At 46.2% G+C, this 16,400-nt stretch overlaps 1 protein-coding gene across 1 annotated transcript; it reads left to right on the top strand.

Annotated features, from left to right (window-relative positions):
- Window positions 1-12,549: 12,549 nt before the first annotated feature.
- On the top strand, window positions 12,550-16,025 carry LOC125529260 (COBRA-like protein 3). Its single transcript, XM_048693666.2, has 6 exons — window positions 12,550-12,946; window positions 13,534-13,613; window positions 13,908-14,364; window positions 14,807-14,966; window positions 15,055-15,335; window positions 15,419-16,025. The coding sequence occupies exons 1-6, from the start codon at window positions 12,847-12,849 to the stop codon at window positions 15,712-15,714; spliced, it is 1,374 nt and encodes a 457-aa protein (XP_048549623.2). The 5' UTR covers window positions 12,550-12,846; the 3' UTR covers window positions 15,715-16,025.
- The last annotated feature ends 375 nt before the right edge of the window (window positions 16,026-16,400 follow it).

Below are 16,400 nucleotides of genomic sequence, written 5' to 3'. Positions count from 1 at the left end.
ATAATATATCAGGGACATATATGATGATCCTTGAGATATTCGCGATGTTTGACACCACAAAAGTAGAAATCAAGAAGGAGCATCAATTGTTGATGGTTGGTGAAACCACTAGTTTCAAGAAGGGCAAGGGCAAGAAGGGAAACTTCATGAAACGGCAAATCAGCTGCTGCTCTAGTGAAGAAACCCAAGGTTGAGCCCAAACCCGAGACTAAGTGCTTCTGTAATAAGGGGAACAGCCACTGGAGCAGAATTACCCTAGATACTTGGTAGATGAGAAGGCTGGCAAGGTTGATAGAAGTATATTGGATATACATTGTGTTAATGTGTACTTTACTAGTACTCCTAGTAGCACCAGGGTATTAGATACCGGTTCAGTTGCTAAGTGTTAGTAACTCGAAACAAAAGGCTACGGAATAAACGGAGACTAGCTAAAAGGTGAGATGACGATATGTGTTGGAAGTATTTCCAAGGTTGATCAAATATCGTACGCTCCCTCTACCATCGAGATTGGTATTAAAACCTAAATAATTGTTATTTGGTGTTTGCGTTGAGCATAGACATGATTGGATTACGTCTATCGCAATACGGTTATTCATTTAAGGAGAATAATGGTTACTCTGTTTATTTGAATAATACCTTCAATGGTCTTACACCTAAAATGAATGGTTTATTGAATCTCGATCGTAGTGATACACATGTTCATGCCAAAAGATATAAGATAGTAATGATAGTACCACCTACTTGTGGCACCGCCACTTAAGTCATATCGGTATAAAACGCATCAAGAAGCTCCATGTTGATGGATCTTTGGACTCACTCGTTTTTGAAAAGTTCGAGACATGCGAACCATGTCTATTGGTGTATATGCATGAAGAAACTCCATGCAAAGGGACCGTTTGGACTCACTTGATTTTGAATCACTTGAGACATGCAAATCATACCACATGGGCAAGATGACTGAAAGCCTCGTTTTCAGTAAAATGGAACTAGAAAGCAACTTGTTGGAAGTAATACATTTTGATGTGTGTAGTCCAATGAGTGCTGAGGCGTGTAGTGGATATCGTTATGTTCTTACTTCACAGATGATTTGAGTAAGATGTTGAGTATATTTACTTGATGAATCACGAGTCTGAATTATTGAAAGGTTCAAGTAATTTCAGGGTGAAGTTGAAAGATCGTCGTGACAAGAGGATAAAATATCTATGATATGATCATAGAGATGAATATCTGAATTACAAGTTTGGCACAGAATTAAGACATTGTGGAAATTGTTTCACAACTAATACAGCCTGGAACACCGTAGTGTGATGGTGTGTCCGAACATCATAACTGCACCCTATTGGATATGATGCATACCATGATGTCTCTTATCGAATTACCACGATAGTTTATGGGTTAGGCATTAGAGACAACCACATTCACTTTAAATAGGGCACCACGTAATTCCAATGAGATGACACCGTATGAACTATGGTTTAGAGGAACCTAAGCTGTCATTTCTTAAAAGTTTGGGGCTGCGACGCTTATGTGAAAAAAGTTTCAGGCTGATAAGCTCGAACCCAAAGCGGATAAATGCATCTTCATAGGACACCCAAAATAGTTGGGTATACCTCCTGTCTCAGATTCGAAAGCAATAAGGGATTGTTTCTAGAGTCGGGTCCTTTCTCGAGGAAAAGTTTCTCTCGAAAGAATTGAGTGGGAGGATGGTGGAGACTTGATGAGGTTATTGAACCATCTCTTCAACTGGCGTGTGGCAGGGCACAGGGAGTTGTTCCTGTGGCACCTACACCAATTGAAGTGGAAGCTTATGATAGTGATCATGAAACTTCAGATCAAGTCACTATCAAACCTCGTGGGATGACAAGGATGCGTACTACTTCAGAGTGGTACGTAATCCTGTCTTGGAAGTCATGTTGCTAGACAACAATGAACCTACGAGCTATGGAGAAGCGATGGTGGGCCTGGATTCCAAAATGGCTCGAGGCCATATAATCCGAGAGAGGATCCATGTATAAAAACAAACTGTAGACTTTGGAAGAGCTACTTGATGGTCGTAAGGCTGTTAGGTACATATGGATTTTAAAAGGAAGACAGACAATGATGGTAAGTGTCACCATTGAGAAAGCTCGACTTGTCATTAAGATGTTTCCCGACAAGTTCAAGGAGTTGACTACGATGAGACTTTCTCACACGTAGCGATGCTAAAAGTCTATTGGAATTATATTAGCGATTACTGCATTATTTATGAAATCTTGCAGATAGGATGTCAAAACAAGTTTTCTTACCAAGTTTTCGTAAGAAAAGTTGTATGTGATACAATAGAAGGTTTTGTCAATCCTGAAAGATGCTAACAAGTATGCAAAGCTCCAGCAATCCTTCTAAGGACTGGAGTAAGCATCTCGGAGTTGGAATGTATGCTTTGATGAGATGATCAAAGATTTTGGTGTATACAAAGTTTATGAGAAACTTGTATTTCCAAAGAAGTGAGTGGGAGCACTATAGAATTTCTGATGAGTATATGTTGTTGACATATTGTGGATCAGAAATGACGTAGAATTTCTGGAAAGCATATAGGGTTATTTGGAAAGTGTTTTTCAATGGAAAGCCTGGATTAAGCCACTTGAACATTGAGCATCAAGATCTATAAGGATAGATCAAAACGCTTAATGATACTTTCAAATGAGCACAGACATGATCTTGAAGGTGTTCAAGATGGATCGGTCAAAGAAGGAGTTCTTGCCTGAGTTGTAAGGTATGAAGTTAAGACTTAAAGCTCGACCACAGCAGAATAGAGAGAAAGGACGAAGGTCGTCCCCTATGCTTAAGACGTAGGCTCTACAGTATGCTATGCTATGTACCGCACCTGAAGTGTGCCTTGCCATGAGTCAGTCAAGGGGTACAAGAGTGATCCAAGAATGGATCACATGACAGTGGTCAAAGTTATCCTTAGTAACTAGTGGACTAAGGAATTTTCTCGATTATGGAGGTGATAAAAGAGTTCGTCGTAAAGGGTTACGCCGATGCAAACTTTGACACTAATCCAGATTATTCTGAGTAGTAAACTGGATTCGTATAGTAGAACAGTTATTTGGAATAGCTCCAAATAGAACGTGGTAGCTGCATCTAGGAGATGACATAGAGATTTGTAAAGCACACACGGATCTGAAAGGTTCAGACCCGTTGACTGTAACCTCTCTCACAAGCATAACATGATCAAACCCAGAACTCTTTGGGTGTTAGTCACATGGGGATGTGACCTTGAGTGTTAATCACATATCGATGTGAACTGGATTATTGACTCTAGTGCAAGTGGGAGACTATTGGAAATATGCCCTAGAGGCAATAATAAATTAGTTATTATTGTATTTCCTTGTTCATGATAATCGTTTATTATCCATGCTAGAATTGTATTGATAGGAAACTCAGATACATGTGTGGATACATAGACAACACCATGTCCCTAGTAAACCTCTAGTTGACTAGCTCGTTGATCAATAGATGGTTACGGTTTCCTGACCATGGACATTGGATGTCGTTGATAACGGGATCACATCATTAGGAGAATGATGTGATGGACAAGACCCAATCCTAAGCCTAGCACAAGATCATGTAGTTCGTATGCTAAAGCTTTTCTAATGTCAAGAATCATTTCCTTAGACCATGAGATTGTGCAACTCCCGGATACCGTTGGAATACTTTGGGTGTGCCAAACGTCACAACGTAACTGGGTGGCTATAAAGGTACACTACAGGTATCTCCGAAAGTGTCTGTTGGGTTGGCACGAATCGAGACTGGGATTTGTCACTCCGTGTAAACGGAGAGGTATCTCTGGGCCCACTCGGTAGGACATCATCATAATGTGCACAATGTGATCAAGGAGTTGATCACGGGATGATGTGTTACGGAACGAGTAAAAGAGACTTGCCGGTAACGAGATTGAACAAGGTATCGGGATACCGACGATCGAATCTCGGGCAAGTATCGTACCGCTAGACAAAGGGAATTGTATACGGGATTGATTAAGTCCTTGACATCGTGGTTCATCCGATGAGATCATCGTGGAACATGTGGGAGCCAACATGGGTATCCAGATCCCGCTGTTGGTTATTGGCCGGAGAGTCGTCTCGGTCATGTCTACGTGTCTCCCGAACCCGTAGGGTCTACACACTTAAGGTTCGGTGACGCTAGGGTTATAGAGATATTAGTATGCGGTAACCCAAAAGTTGTTCGGAGTCCCGGATGAGATCCCGGACGTCACGAGGAGTTCCGGAATGGTCCGGAGGTAAAGATTTATATATGGGAAGTCTTGTTTTGATCGCCGGAAAAGTTTCGCGCATTATCGGTATTGTACCGGGAGTGCCGAAAGGGGTCCGGGGGTCCACCAAAGGGGTCCACCTGCCCCGCGGGGCCACATGGGCTGTAGGGGTGTGCGCCTTGGCCTATATGGGCCATGGGCACTAGCCCCAAGAGGCCCATGCGCCAAGAGATAAGGGAAAGAAAGAGTCCTAAAGGGGAAAGGCACCTCCTAGGTGCCTTGGGGAGGATGGACTCCTCCCTGGCCGCACCCTTCCTTGGAGGAAGGGCCAAGGCTGCGCCCCCCCTCTCCCTTGGCCCTATATATAGTGGGGGAAAGGGAGGGCAGCCGCACCTAAGCCCTGGCGCCTCCCTCTCCCTCTCCCTCCCATGACACATCTCCCTCCTCCCGCAGCGCTTGGCGAAGCCCTGTTGGAATCCCGCTACTTCCACCACCACGCCGTCGTGCTGCTGGATCTCCATCAACATCTCCTCCCCCTTGCTGGATCAAGAAGGAGACGTCGCTGCTCCGTACATGTGTTGAACGCGGAGGTGCCGTCCGTTCGGCGCTAGGATCATCGGTGATTTGGATCACGACGAGTACGACTCCATCAACCCCGTTCTCTTGAACGCTTCCGCGCACGATCTACAAGGGTATGTAGATCCACTCCTCCCTCGTTGCAAGATGACTCCATAGATTGATCTTGGTGACACGTAGGAAAATTTTGAATTATTGCTACGTTCCCCAACATGGGGATGCGATGCTTATGTCAAGAAATTTCAACCTGAAAAGCTCGAACCCAAATCGGAAAAATGCGTCTTCATAGGATACCCTAAAGAAACTATTGGGTGTACCTTCTACCTCAGATCCGAAGGCAAGATCTTTGTTGCCAAGAATGGGTCCTTTCTAGAGAAAGAGTTTCTCTCGAAAGAAATAAGTGGGAGGAAAATAGAACTTGATGAAGTATTACCTCTTGAACCGGTAAGTGGCGCAGCTCAAGAAAATGTTCCTGAGGTGCCTGCATCGACTAGAGAGGAAGTTGATGATGTTGATCATGAAACTTCAGATCAAGTTGCTACTGAACTTCGTAGGTCCACGAGGACACGTTCCGCACAGAGTGGTACGGCAACCCTGTCTTGGAAATAATGTTGTTAGACAACGGTGAACCTTCGAACCATGAAGAAGCGATGGCGGGCCCGGATTCTGACAAATGGCTGGAAGCCATGCAATCCGAGATAGGATCCATGTATGAAAACAAAGTATGGACTTTGCCTGACTTGCCCGATGATTGGCGAGCCATAGAAAATAAATGGATCTTTAAGAAGAAGACATACGCGGATGGTAATGTGACCATCTATAAAGCTCGGCTTGTCGCTAAGGGTTATCGACAAGTTCAAGGGGTTGACTACGATGAGAATTTCTCACCTGCAGCGAAGCTGAAGTCCGTCCGAATCATGTTAGCAATTGCCGCATACTATGATTATGAGATATGGCAAATGGACGTCAAAACGACATTCCTTAATGGTTTCCTTAAGGAAGAATTGTATATGATGTAGCCGGAAGGTTTTTTCGATCTTAAGAATGCTGACAAGGTGTGCAAGCTCCAACGCTCGATTTATGGGCTGGTGCAAGCATCTCGGAGTTGGAACATTCGTTTTGATGAGATGATCAAAGCGTTTGGGTTTACGCAGACTTATGGAGAAGCCTGCATTTACAAGAAAGTGAGTGGAAGCTCTGTAGAATTTCTCATATTGTATGTGGATGACATACTATTGATGGGAAATGATATAGAATTCTTGGAAAGCATAAAGGCCTACTTGAACAAGTGTTTTTCAATGAAGGATCTTGGAGAAGCTGCTTATATATTAGGCATCAAGATCTATAGAGATAGATCGAGACGCCTCATTGGTCTTTCACAGAGTACGTACATTGACAAGATATTGAAGAAGTTCAAAATGGATCAGTCAAAGAAGGGGTTCTTGCTTGTATTGCAAGGTACAAGATTGAGCACGGCTCAATGCCCGACCACGACAGAAGATAGAGAAAAGATGAGTGTCGTCCCCTATGCCTCGGCCATAGGGTCTATCATGTATGCTATGCTGTGTACCAGACCTGATGTAAACCTTGCCATAAGTTTGGTAGGAAGGTACCAAAGTAATCCCAGCATGGAACACTGGACAGCGGTCAAGAATATTCTGAAGTACCTGAAAAGGACTAAGGACATGTTTCTCGTTTATGGAGGTGACGAAGAGCTCGTCGTAAAGGGTTACATCGATGCTAGCTTCGACACAGATCTGGATGACTCTAAGTCACAAACCGGATACGTGTATATTTTGAATGGTGGGGCAGTAAGCTGGTGCAGTTGCAAGCAAAGCGTTGTGGCGGGATTGTTGGAAATATGCCCTAGAGGCAATAATAAATTGATTATTATTATATTTCCTTGTTCATGATAATCGTTTATTATCCATGCTATAATTGTATTGATAGGAAACTCAGATACATGTGTGGATACATAGACAACACCATGTCCCTAGTAAGCCTCTAGTTGACTAGCTCGTTGATCAATAGATGGTTACGGTTTCCTGGCCATGGACATTGGATGTCATTGATAACGGGATCACATCATTAGGAGAATGATGTGATGGACAAGACCCAATCCTAAGCCTAGGACAAGATCATGTAGTTCGTATGCTAAAGCTTTTCTAATGTCAAGTATCATTTCCTTAGACCATGAGATTGTGCAACTCCCGGATACCGTAGGAGTTCTTTGGGTGTACCAAACATCACAACGTAACTGGGTGACTATAAAGGTGCACTACGGGTATCTCCGAAAGTGTCTGTTGGGTTGGCACGAATCGAGACTGGGATTTGTCACTCCGTGTGACGGAGAGGTATCTCTGGGCCCACTCGGTAGGACATCATCATAATGTGCACAATGTGATCAAGGAGTTGATCACGGGATGATGTGTTACGGAACGAGTAAAGAGACTTGCCGGTAACGAGATTGAACAAGGTATCGGGATACCGACGATCGAATCTCGGGCAAGTATCGTACCGCTAGACAAAGGGAATTGTATACGGGATTGATTAAGTCCTTGACATCGTGGTTCATCCGATGAGATCATCGTGGAACATGTGGGAGCCAACATGGGTATCCAGATCCCGCTGTTGGTTATTGACCGGAGAGTCATCTCGGTCATGTCTGCATGTCTCCCGAACCCGTAGGGTCTACACACTTAAGGTTCGGTGATGCTAGGGTTATAGAGATATTAGTATGCGGTAACCCAAAAGTTGTTCGGAGTCCCGGATGAGATCCCGGACGTCACGAGGAGTTCCGGAATGGTCCGCAGGTAAAGAATTATATATAGGAAGTGCTATTTCGGCTATCGGGACAAGTTTCGGGGTCACTGGTATTGTACCGGGACCACCGGAAGGGTCCCGGGGGTCCCCCGGGTGGGGCCACCTGCCCCGGGGGCCACATGGGCTGTAGGGGGTGCGCCTTGGCCTACATGGGCCAAGGGCACCAGCCCCTAGAGGCCCATGCGCCAAAGGGACAAGAGGAGGGGAGAGTCCTAAAAGGGGAAGGCACCTCCGAGGTGCCTTGGGGAGGATGGACTCCTCCCCCCCTTGGCCGCACCCTTCCTTGGAGGAAGGGGCAAGGCTGCGCCCTCCCCCTCTCCCTTGGCCCTATATATAGTGGGGGGAAGGAAGGGCAACCATACCTAAGCCCTGGCGCCTCCCTCTCCCTCCCATGACACATCTCCCTCCTCCCGCAGTGCTTGGCAAAGCCCTGTTGGAATCCCGCTACTTCCACCACCACGCCGTCGTGCTGTTGGATCTCCATCAACCTCTCCTCCCCCCTTGCTGGATCAAGAAGGAGGAGGCGTCGCTGCTCCGTACGTGTATTGAACGCGGAGGTGCCGTCCGTTCGGCGCTAGGATCATCGGTGATTTGGATCACGACGAGTACGACTCCATCAACCCCGTTCTCTTGAACGCTTCCGCGCGCGATCTACAAGGGTATGTAGATCCACTCCTCCCTCGTTGCTAGATGACTCCATAGATTGATCTTGGTGACACGTAGGAAAATTTAGAATTATTGCTACGTTTCCCAACAGGGATCTACATGTGAAGCGGAGTACATGGCAGCCTCGGAGGCAACACAAGAAGCAATCTGGGTGAAGGAGTTCATTACCGACCTAGGAGTCATACCCAATGCGTCGGGCCCGATGACTCTCTTCTGTGACAACACTGGAGCTATTGCCCTTGCCAAGGAGCCCAGGTTTCACAGGAAGACCAGGAATATCAAGCGTCGCTTCAACTCCATTCGTGAAAGTGTTCAAAATGGAGACATAGAGATTTGTAAAGTACATACGGACCTGAATGTGGCATCCGTTGACTAAACCTCTCCCTAGAGCAAAACATGATCAACACCAGAACTGCATGGGTGTTTGATTCATCACAATGTAACTAGAATATTGACTCTAGTGCAAGTGGGAGACTGTTGGAAATATGCCCTAGAGGCAATAATAAAATGGTTATTATTACATTTCTTTATTCATGATAATTGTCTATTGTTCATGCTATAATTGTGTTATCCGGAAATCGTAATACATGTGTGAATACATAGACCACAACCCGTCCCTAGTGAGCCTCTAGTTGACTAGCTCGTTGATCAAAAGATAGTCATGGTTTCCTGACTATGGACATTGGATGTCATTGATAATGGGATCACATCATTAGGAGAATGATGTGATGGACAAGACCCAATCCTAAGCATAGCTCAAAGATCGTGTAGTTCGTTTGCTGTAGCTTTTCCGAATGTCAAGTATCATTTCCTTAGACCATGAGATTGTGCAACTCCCGGATACCGTAGGAGTGCCTTGGGTGTGCCAAACGTCACAACGTAACTGGGTGACTATAAAGGTACATTACAGGTATCTCTGAAAGTGTCTGTTGGGTTGGCACGAATCGAGACTGGGATTTGTCACTCCGTATGACCGAGAGGTATCTCTGGGCCTACTCGGTAATGCATCATCATAATGAGCTCAATGTGACCAAGTGGTTGATCACGGGATCATGCATTACGGTACGAGTAAAGTGACTTGCCGGTAACGAGATTGAACGAGGTATTGGGATACCGACGATCGAGTCTCGGGCAAGTAACGTACCGATTGACAAAGGGAATTGTATACGGATTGATTGAATCCTCGACATCGTGGTTCATCCGATGAGATCATCGTGGAGCATGTGGGAGCCAACATGGGTATCCAGATCCCGCTGTTGGTTATTGACCGGAGAGGCATCTCGGTCATGTCTGTATGTCTCCCGAACCCGTAGGGTCTACACACTTAAGGTTCGATGACACTAGGGTTGTAGAGATATTAGTATGCAGTAACCCGAAAGTTGTTTGGAGTCCCGGATGAGATCCCGGACGTCACGAGGAGTTCCGGAATGGTCCGGAGGTAAAGATTTATATATAGGAAGTCCGGTTTCGGCCATCGGGAAGGTTTCGGGGGTCACCGGTATTGTACCGGGACCACCGGAAGGGTCCCGGGGGTCCACCCATCCCGGAGGGCCCCATGGGCTGAGTTGGGTGGGGAATCAGCCCCTAGTGGGCTGGTGCGCCCCCCTTGGGCCTCCCCTGCGCCTAGGGTTGGGAAACCCTAGGGGTGGGGGCGCCCCCCACTTGGCTTGGGGGGGAAGCCACCCCTTGGCCGCCGCCCCTTTGGAGATCCATCTCCCTAGGGCCGGCGCCCCCCAAGGCCCCTATATAAAGAGGGGGGAGGGAGGGCAGCCGCACCCCTTGCTCTTGGCGCCTCCCTCTCCCTCCGTTACACCTCTCCTTCCCGCTTGCGCTTGGCGAAGCCCTGCCGGGATCCTGCTGCATCCACCACCACGCTGTCGTGCTGCTGGATCTTCATCAACCTCTCATTTCCCCTTGCTGGATCAAGAAGGAGGAGACGTCTCCCAATCGTACGTGTGTTGAACGCGGAGGTGCTGTCCGTTCGACACTTGGTCATCGGTGATTTGGATCACATCGAGTACGACTCCATCAACCCCGTTCTCTTGAACGCTTCCGCACGCGATCTACAAGGGTATGTAGATGCACTCCTCTCTCCCTCGTTGCTAGATGACTCCATAGATTGATCTTGGTGATGCATAGAAAATTTTAAAATTCTGCTACGTTCCCCAACATGCATAATCTTCAGCGCGCGCGCGAGGGGGGGGGGGGTCATGTGTGTAGTGCTTCCAAAATTCGCAGGGGCCACACATGCATGCGGCCACCCATTTTGCTTCAAAGATTGATGCACTAGTCTGTGCAGTTTGCCCTTAATCGTTGCACTGGGGTCAATGCATGATAACTCTTGGCAAAGTTGCATGCGTCACCCACCCCACCTTCCATGCTTTTCATTTGATCTCAAAATATGAAACTATTGTATCTTTTAAGCCAAAAGTCCAAATTAAGTTCCGTTGGCATATTCGTGTTCGCTGCGACTAGTACTTTTGAACAAGACCAATTTTGAATACATTTAGACACCTTTTACTGTTTTTACCAAGTTTCAAATATTAAAACTTGATACTCGTAATATTATGTTTTACAAAGTTTCACCAAGTTTTATCAAATTTCGTTTGCTTTTACGGGTTTACAGCTGAGAGCTTAAGGTTTATGTTTTAGTCTTTGAAACTGGCTGAATTCATCATTTGCTCCATCAAGTTTTAGTAGTTGAAACCTGCTGCGGTTTCTAAAACTTGTCAAAACATATTCAAAAGTGAGCTTGTTTCAAAGCTCTCATCACAAGGAACATGAATATGCAAACGCGATATAAATTAGACTTTTGATTCAAACGATATAATAGATTCAGATTTACAAGTCAAAAGGAAAAACATTAGAGGTGGGGTGTGTGGGGCACACACTCTCTGACAAAAGTTATACCAAAAGCTGCATTAATTAATTAAACTCTAATCACAAAATCACTTTCTGATTGTCAATGCAGTCATGCGGCCCCCGCCTCTACACGCCACAGATCGTCTCTTCGAGTTGTGTTGAAGAACATGTTAGGCTGGTCATAATGGGGAGTAACTTGTACGAGTGTCATGCATACTAATCTAAGTTTTTTTGAGGATACGCAAATTGCGTACCTTAGCTTTATAGAAAAAAAGAAATAAGACATACAACAACGTCTACCACTCGAAGGCGACCCACTCCACACCCGGTTTGTACAAGGACAACCAAACACAACAACACAACTACGACACAAAAAGCCTACCCAACACCGAGCCCCTCGCCGCGTCTCGGCCGACACTGAAGACCTCTGAAGAACAACAACTCCAGCTTCCTTGGAATAGCCAGCGACGACCGTACATGGCGCCAGAGGAGAAAGATTCGGGCAGCGGTGAACACCGGAGGAGCGCATCATGGGACCTTGAGTCTCCCAGCACAATGCTCCCAACAGAGTAACAACCTCAAAGACGTTGCCATCATGCGGATCCTACGAATCAGGGCTTTCGCCCCGGAGATAGCTGTCGATACGAGGTCGCGAGGAAGATGGCGTTGCACTCGGCGAAGCCTCCAGGAAGGTGAATGACACCCGCAGGTGCCATCAACGCCGGTCCGACCACAACCGAACATGATTTTCATCCGTAGCGCTGCACATCTCCACGTCTCCAAGATCCCGGCCAGTCCCGATCAGATACCTCGCACCGCCTCACCGTAACAACTTGCCATGGAAGCCCCCTCACTTCCAAGGGAAGTTACTACTACCTTCATAGTGCAAAGTAAGGTAGTAGTAGTAGCATAGATGACTTTATTTATTAGCTTGTAGACTCATATTGTCTTGGAAAGCGCTATGTTACAGTAATGTTACTACTCATTGGCAAAAAAAATTCTAAATGCGCTATGTTATTAGCTAAGTTACTCCCACTATAACTAGCCTTAGTATTTTGACACCAAACGTTGTCAGATTTAGCAAAGTTTGCCGATGCAGAACTGAGTGTGTCTGGTCCTTTTGTTTCAAACATGTGCTATGTTTCGGCATGGGACTTTGTCAGATTTAGCAAAGTTCGCTCATGCAGAAGGATCCACTCCCGAGCGCCATGGCCGGGGCAGAGGTCGCAGTCCCTGTCCCAGCTCCCGACGAGTGACATCCATCGCCCAATATGGAACAGCTGTACGAGCGGAGGGCATTTCGGTCCGAACCACCTCGGAGGTTGGGCCGTCACATCCGCGGGTGAGGAAAGAAAAAAAAGGCGCCCCCTCCCCGCGATATAATTCCCACCGAGGCGCGCAAGGAAGCGTCCGTGAGGGAGCAAGCAGACTCGCAGACGGAGCGCGTCTAGTCTCGTCGCAGTAAAAACTGGGGAGACGGCCGCGGCCGCACATGCTTTAAGTCCCACTCCCTCCTCCTCCACCACCACCACCTGCTCAGTCGCCTCAGATCTCCAGCTGCCCCCTTCCTCGGCGGGCGCGGCCGCATTCCTCGCCGTGCAGAGCGGAGCGGGGATCGGTGGGTGGGTAGCTGCAGCTGCTGCTGGGGAGTGTCGGTGGAGGAAATGGCGCCGGTTGGTGGCGTCGCCGGGAGCTCCAGATCCGCGGCCTGCTGCGCCGTGCTGCTCGCGGCGGTGCTCTTCTTCTCCGCACCGGCCACCACAGGTTCGGCTAGCTCCTCTCCTTCCCGCCCGCCCGGTCCTTCCCTCTCTCTCGTTCCTCGTCGTCGTGCCTGGAGCCGGCGAATCGGTAAACGGATCCCGATCGCCGCGGTGCATCGGTGAGACGAGGCGGTCGCACGGGTTCTGCTCCGCGCGCTGGTCAATGCGCGCTCCCGTTTAGTTAGTGCTGTCGGTGTCGGTGGCTTCTAATTTTGATCCCACCGGGTTAGTCCTGTCCGTTCATTTAGAGCTTGTCCGAGTTCTGAAGCCAAATTAGGAAGCTATTCCTATCTGTGAGACGAGCGATCTGTCAAGCTTCCCCGCTGCCACTCTGCCGATCTTGTTGACACTTGCTCGTGGCGAGCTCTGCGGCGATAGATCTGTCCAGGAGGGAAGCGGATCAGTACAAACATATCGACCAATTGCTTTGCTGCTAGAAAGTATCCACTGGATAAATCCTGCAAACTGCAATTATGATGTAGAAGTAGTAGTAACATAGAGTGCATCTAGCGTGTCAATTCAACTTCTCTCTTTAGTTTCTTTCCATGTATGTATCTGATGTATGCACCCTTTGTTTGTTTGTTCACGCAGAGGCTTATGATTCGCTGGATCCAAACGGCAACATCACCATAAAATGGGATATTATTTCGTGGACTCCTGATGGTTATGTGGTAAGTAGCACCTCTTCACATCAACAGCTGTCTTTCATCTCAACCTATTAGCCTATTATATATTTATATTATTTTTTCATTGTTTTTGAGATAGCTCACCACTCATGCCAAGTGGTATTATATATTTATATTAGCTCATGATTTTGACCTTGACAAGTAGCATGGCTAATAGTTGGTTACAAACTTTGCCACAAACAATATAGTAGCCACCAAGTACAATTACCAGCAGATTTTGGATATCTGGTCACCTCTACTTGTATCATGATCTTTTTTTCCCAAACTTATCATGTGCAGGCAACAGTGACAATGTTCAACTACCAGCAGTTCCGACACATACCTGCACCTGGGTGGCAGCTGGGATGGTCATGGGCAAAGAAAGAGGTCATCTGGTCGATGGTGGGGGCTCAGGCTACTGAGCAGGGTGATTGCTCAAAATTCAAGAGTGCCCCTCCCCATTGCTGCAAGAGAGATCCAACGATTGTCGATCTTCTTCCGGGCACCCCATTCAACCAGCAAATTGCCAATTGTTGCAAGGCAGGAGTTATAAAGACATTTAACCAGGACCCAGGAAATGCTGCATCCTCCTTCCAGATTAGTGTAGGTCTTGCTGGGACTACCAATAAGACGGTTAAGATGCCGAAAAACTTCACCCTTAGGGCCCCAGGTCCGGGGTACACATGTGGGCGTGCTCTTGTTGGCAGGCCTACCAAGTATTACTCGTCAGACGGGCGCAGGGTAACCCAAGCTCTCAGTAAGTTGCCCACTTATTGCTCTTCACTGCTTGCTCTATATTGCTTTAATACTTTGCGCAAATGCATTAGCAAGCTACACTAATTGAGCTAAACACATCTTAGTACCACTTTTGTACGTTTCTGCTCCTTAATTGTGAATGAATTTTATGTTATAATATGTGTAGGATTAGTGAAAGACTGAAAGGAGTGAAACCATTGAAATCGGAAGTGATTCATTTTCGAGAGGAGATGAGTTCATCACCTAGGATCGATGTTAGCTCATATTTATTTGAAAATAAGCCACCACTAAGCCTGATAATATCTTAACTAGTTTTGTTCACTTGCAAATAATGGATTTCAAATGCAGGAAACATCAGATTGGTTCCATATAGTTTTTATTCTTTATTGCTGACAATGTTCTTTATTTAGTGGGTATTAACAAAAGAAATTCTCTATTGGCAGTGTCGTGGAATGTAACCTGCACATACTCCCAATTTCTTGCTCAGAAGACTCCCACCTGCTGTGTATCTCTCTCATCGTTTTATAACGACACTATTGTGAACTGCCCAACGTGCTCTTGTGGCTGCCAAAACAATATTACTCGTCCAGGAAGCTGTGTAAAGTGAGTTAATAATTATTACTGTTTACTATGCTTCCTATTAAGGTTCCAACCTTCTGCAAATTCCTTACTAATCCTATCCATTTTACAGTGACAATTCGCCTTATTTACAATCTGCCATCAATGGCCCTGGCAAATTAACTGGCCAGCCTCTTGTCCAATGTACTTCCCACATGTGCCCGATAAGAATCCATTGGCATGTGAAGCTCAACTACAAGGACTACTGGAGAGTGAAAGTCACCATCACAAACTTCAACTACCGCATGAATTATACAGACTGGAACATGGTTGCCCAGCATCCTAACTTCGATAATATCACAAAGCTGTTCAGCTTCAACTATAAGCCACTTACCCCATATGGAGGCCGCATAAGTAAGTCACCTTGTGAACTGTTTTAATTAGTTTCTGACTTGAGATGTGCCTCCTATCTGACGTGTTTATCCCTCCCATTTCAGATGACACCGCAATGTTCTGGGGAATGAAGTTCTACAATGATTTGCTCAATCAAGCTGGCCCGCTTGGAAACGCGCAGTCAGAACTACTCATGCGGAAGGACTCGGAGACTTTCACCTTCCAAAAAGGATGGGCGTTTCCCCGGCGTGTGTACTTCAATGGTGATAACTGTGTCATGCCATCTCCCGATGACTATCCATGGTTGCCTAGTGCAAGCCCTCTGACAAAACAACCATGGACGCTCCCACTATTGGTGTTCTGGACTGTGTTGGCTACTTTGCTGGCTTATTACGTATGATGAAATGAGACCAAGAGATTCAGCGAGCTTCAAGTCGCTGTCATGTTCCATGAGGTGCGCGGCAACAGGTCATTTGTTCATTCCATTCCACGGTTGCATAGAAGACACGGGTGCCGCGCTGAGGAAAGCTGATACGTGTGTGTGTTTTGTAAGTTAAAAAGGGCTGAAAATGTATTTCTTGTTTTGGTATATACTGGCCATGAAACTTTGGTGAACTTAGTTACTCAAATTTAGGTAATTATGGTTGCACCTTCTGTATTTTATAGCAGACGCAGACATTTTAATTGAATCATATGACTGCCTTTCTTGTAGTGATTGTATGAGTTACATAATAATGTTTTGTACAATTTGTTAAACCGAGAGGATGCTGTTGGTTGAGATAATCTAGCATTGTTTTCCTGATCCCTCTCGTTTTCGAAACAAGTGCTAGAGTTAACAAGAATCAAAAGAAGCACAGGACAACACTCAGGCTAGGCTGAACAGAAACGTACCTAAGATCATAAAACCATAATGTACAGCAAAAAGAGGCATGAAATGGTTCTTCTCTATCTGCACACTATGAATTTAGAAAATTGCAATAATGCAGTAGTGAACGAGCATGCTTGCCACGTACATACCAGGTTGTCTTCCTGATTGCTACGTTTAACGGGTTGCTTCATCAAACATTTGCTGTTTGAATATAATGT

The sequence above is a fragment of the Triticum urartu genome, chromosome 5A (assembly GCF_056163025.1).
Source record: "Triticum urartu cultivar PI428250 chromosome 5A, HENAU_Tu73, whole genome shotgun sequence".
NCBI classification, from domain to species: Eukaryota; Viridiplantae; Streptophyta; class Magnoliopsida; order Poales; family Poaceae; genus Triticum; species Triticum urartu.
This window is presented reverse-complemented; position numbering and strand designations above follow the sequence as displayed.

Bases quoted from the DNA above. Each gene is read 5' to 3' on its own strand.
- LOC125529260 (XM_048693666.2), top strand. From the start codon at position 12,847: ATGGCGCCGGTTGGTGGCGTCGCCGGGAGCTCCAGATCCGCGGCCTGC. The intron at 13,614-13,907 runs GTAAGTAGCACC...TATCATGTGCAG, and splicing joins GGACTCCTGATGGTTATGTG to GCAACAGTGACAATGTTCAA. The intron at 14,967-15,054 runs GTGAGTTAATAA...TCCATTTTACAG, and splicing joins CGTCCAGGAAGCTGTGTAAA to TGACAATTCGCCTTATTTAC.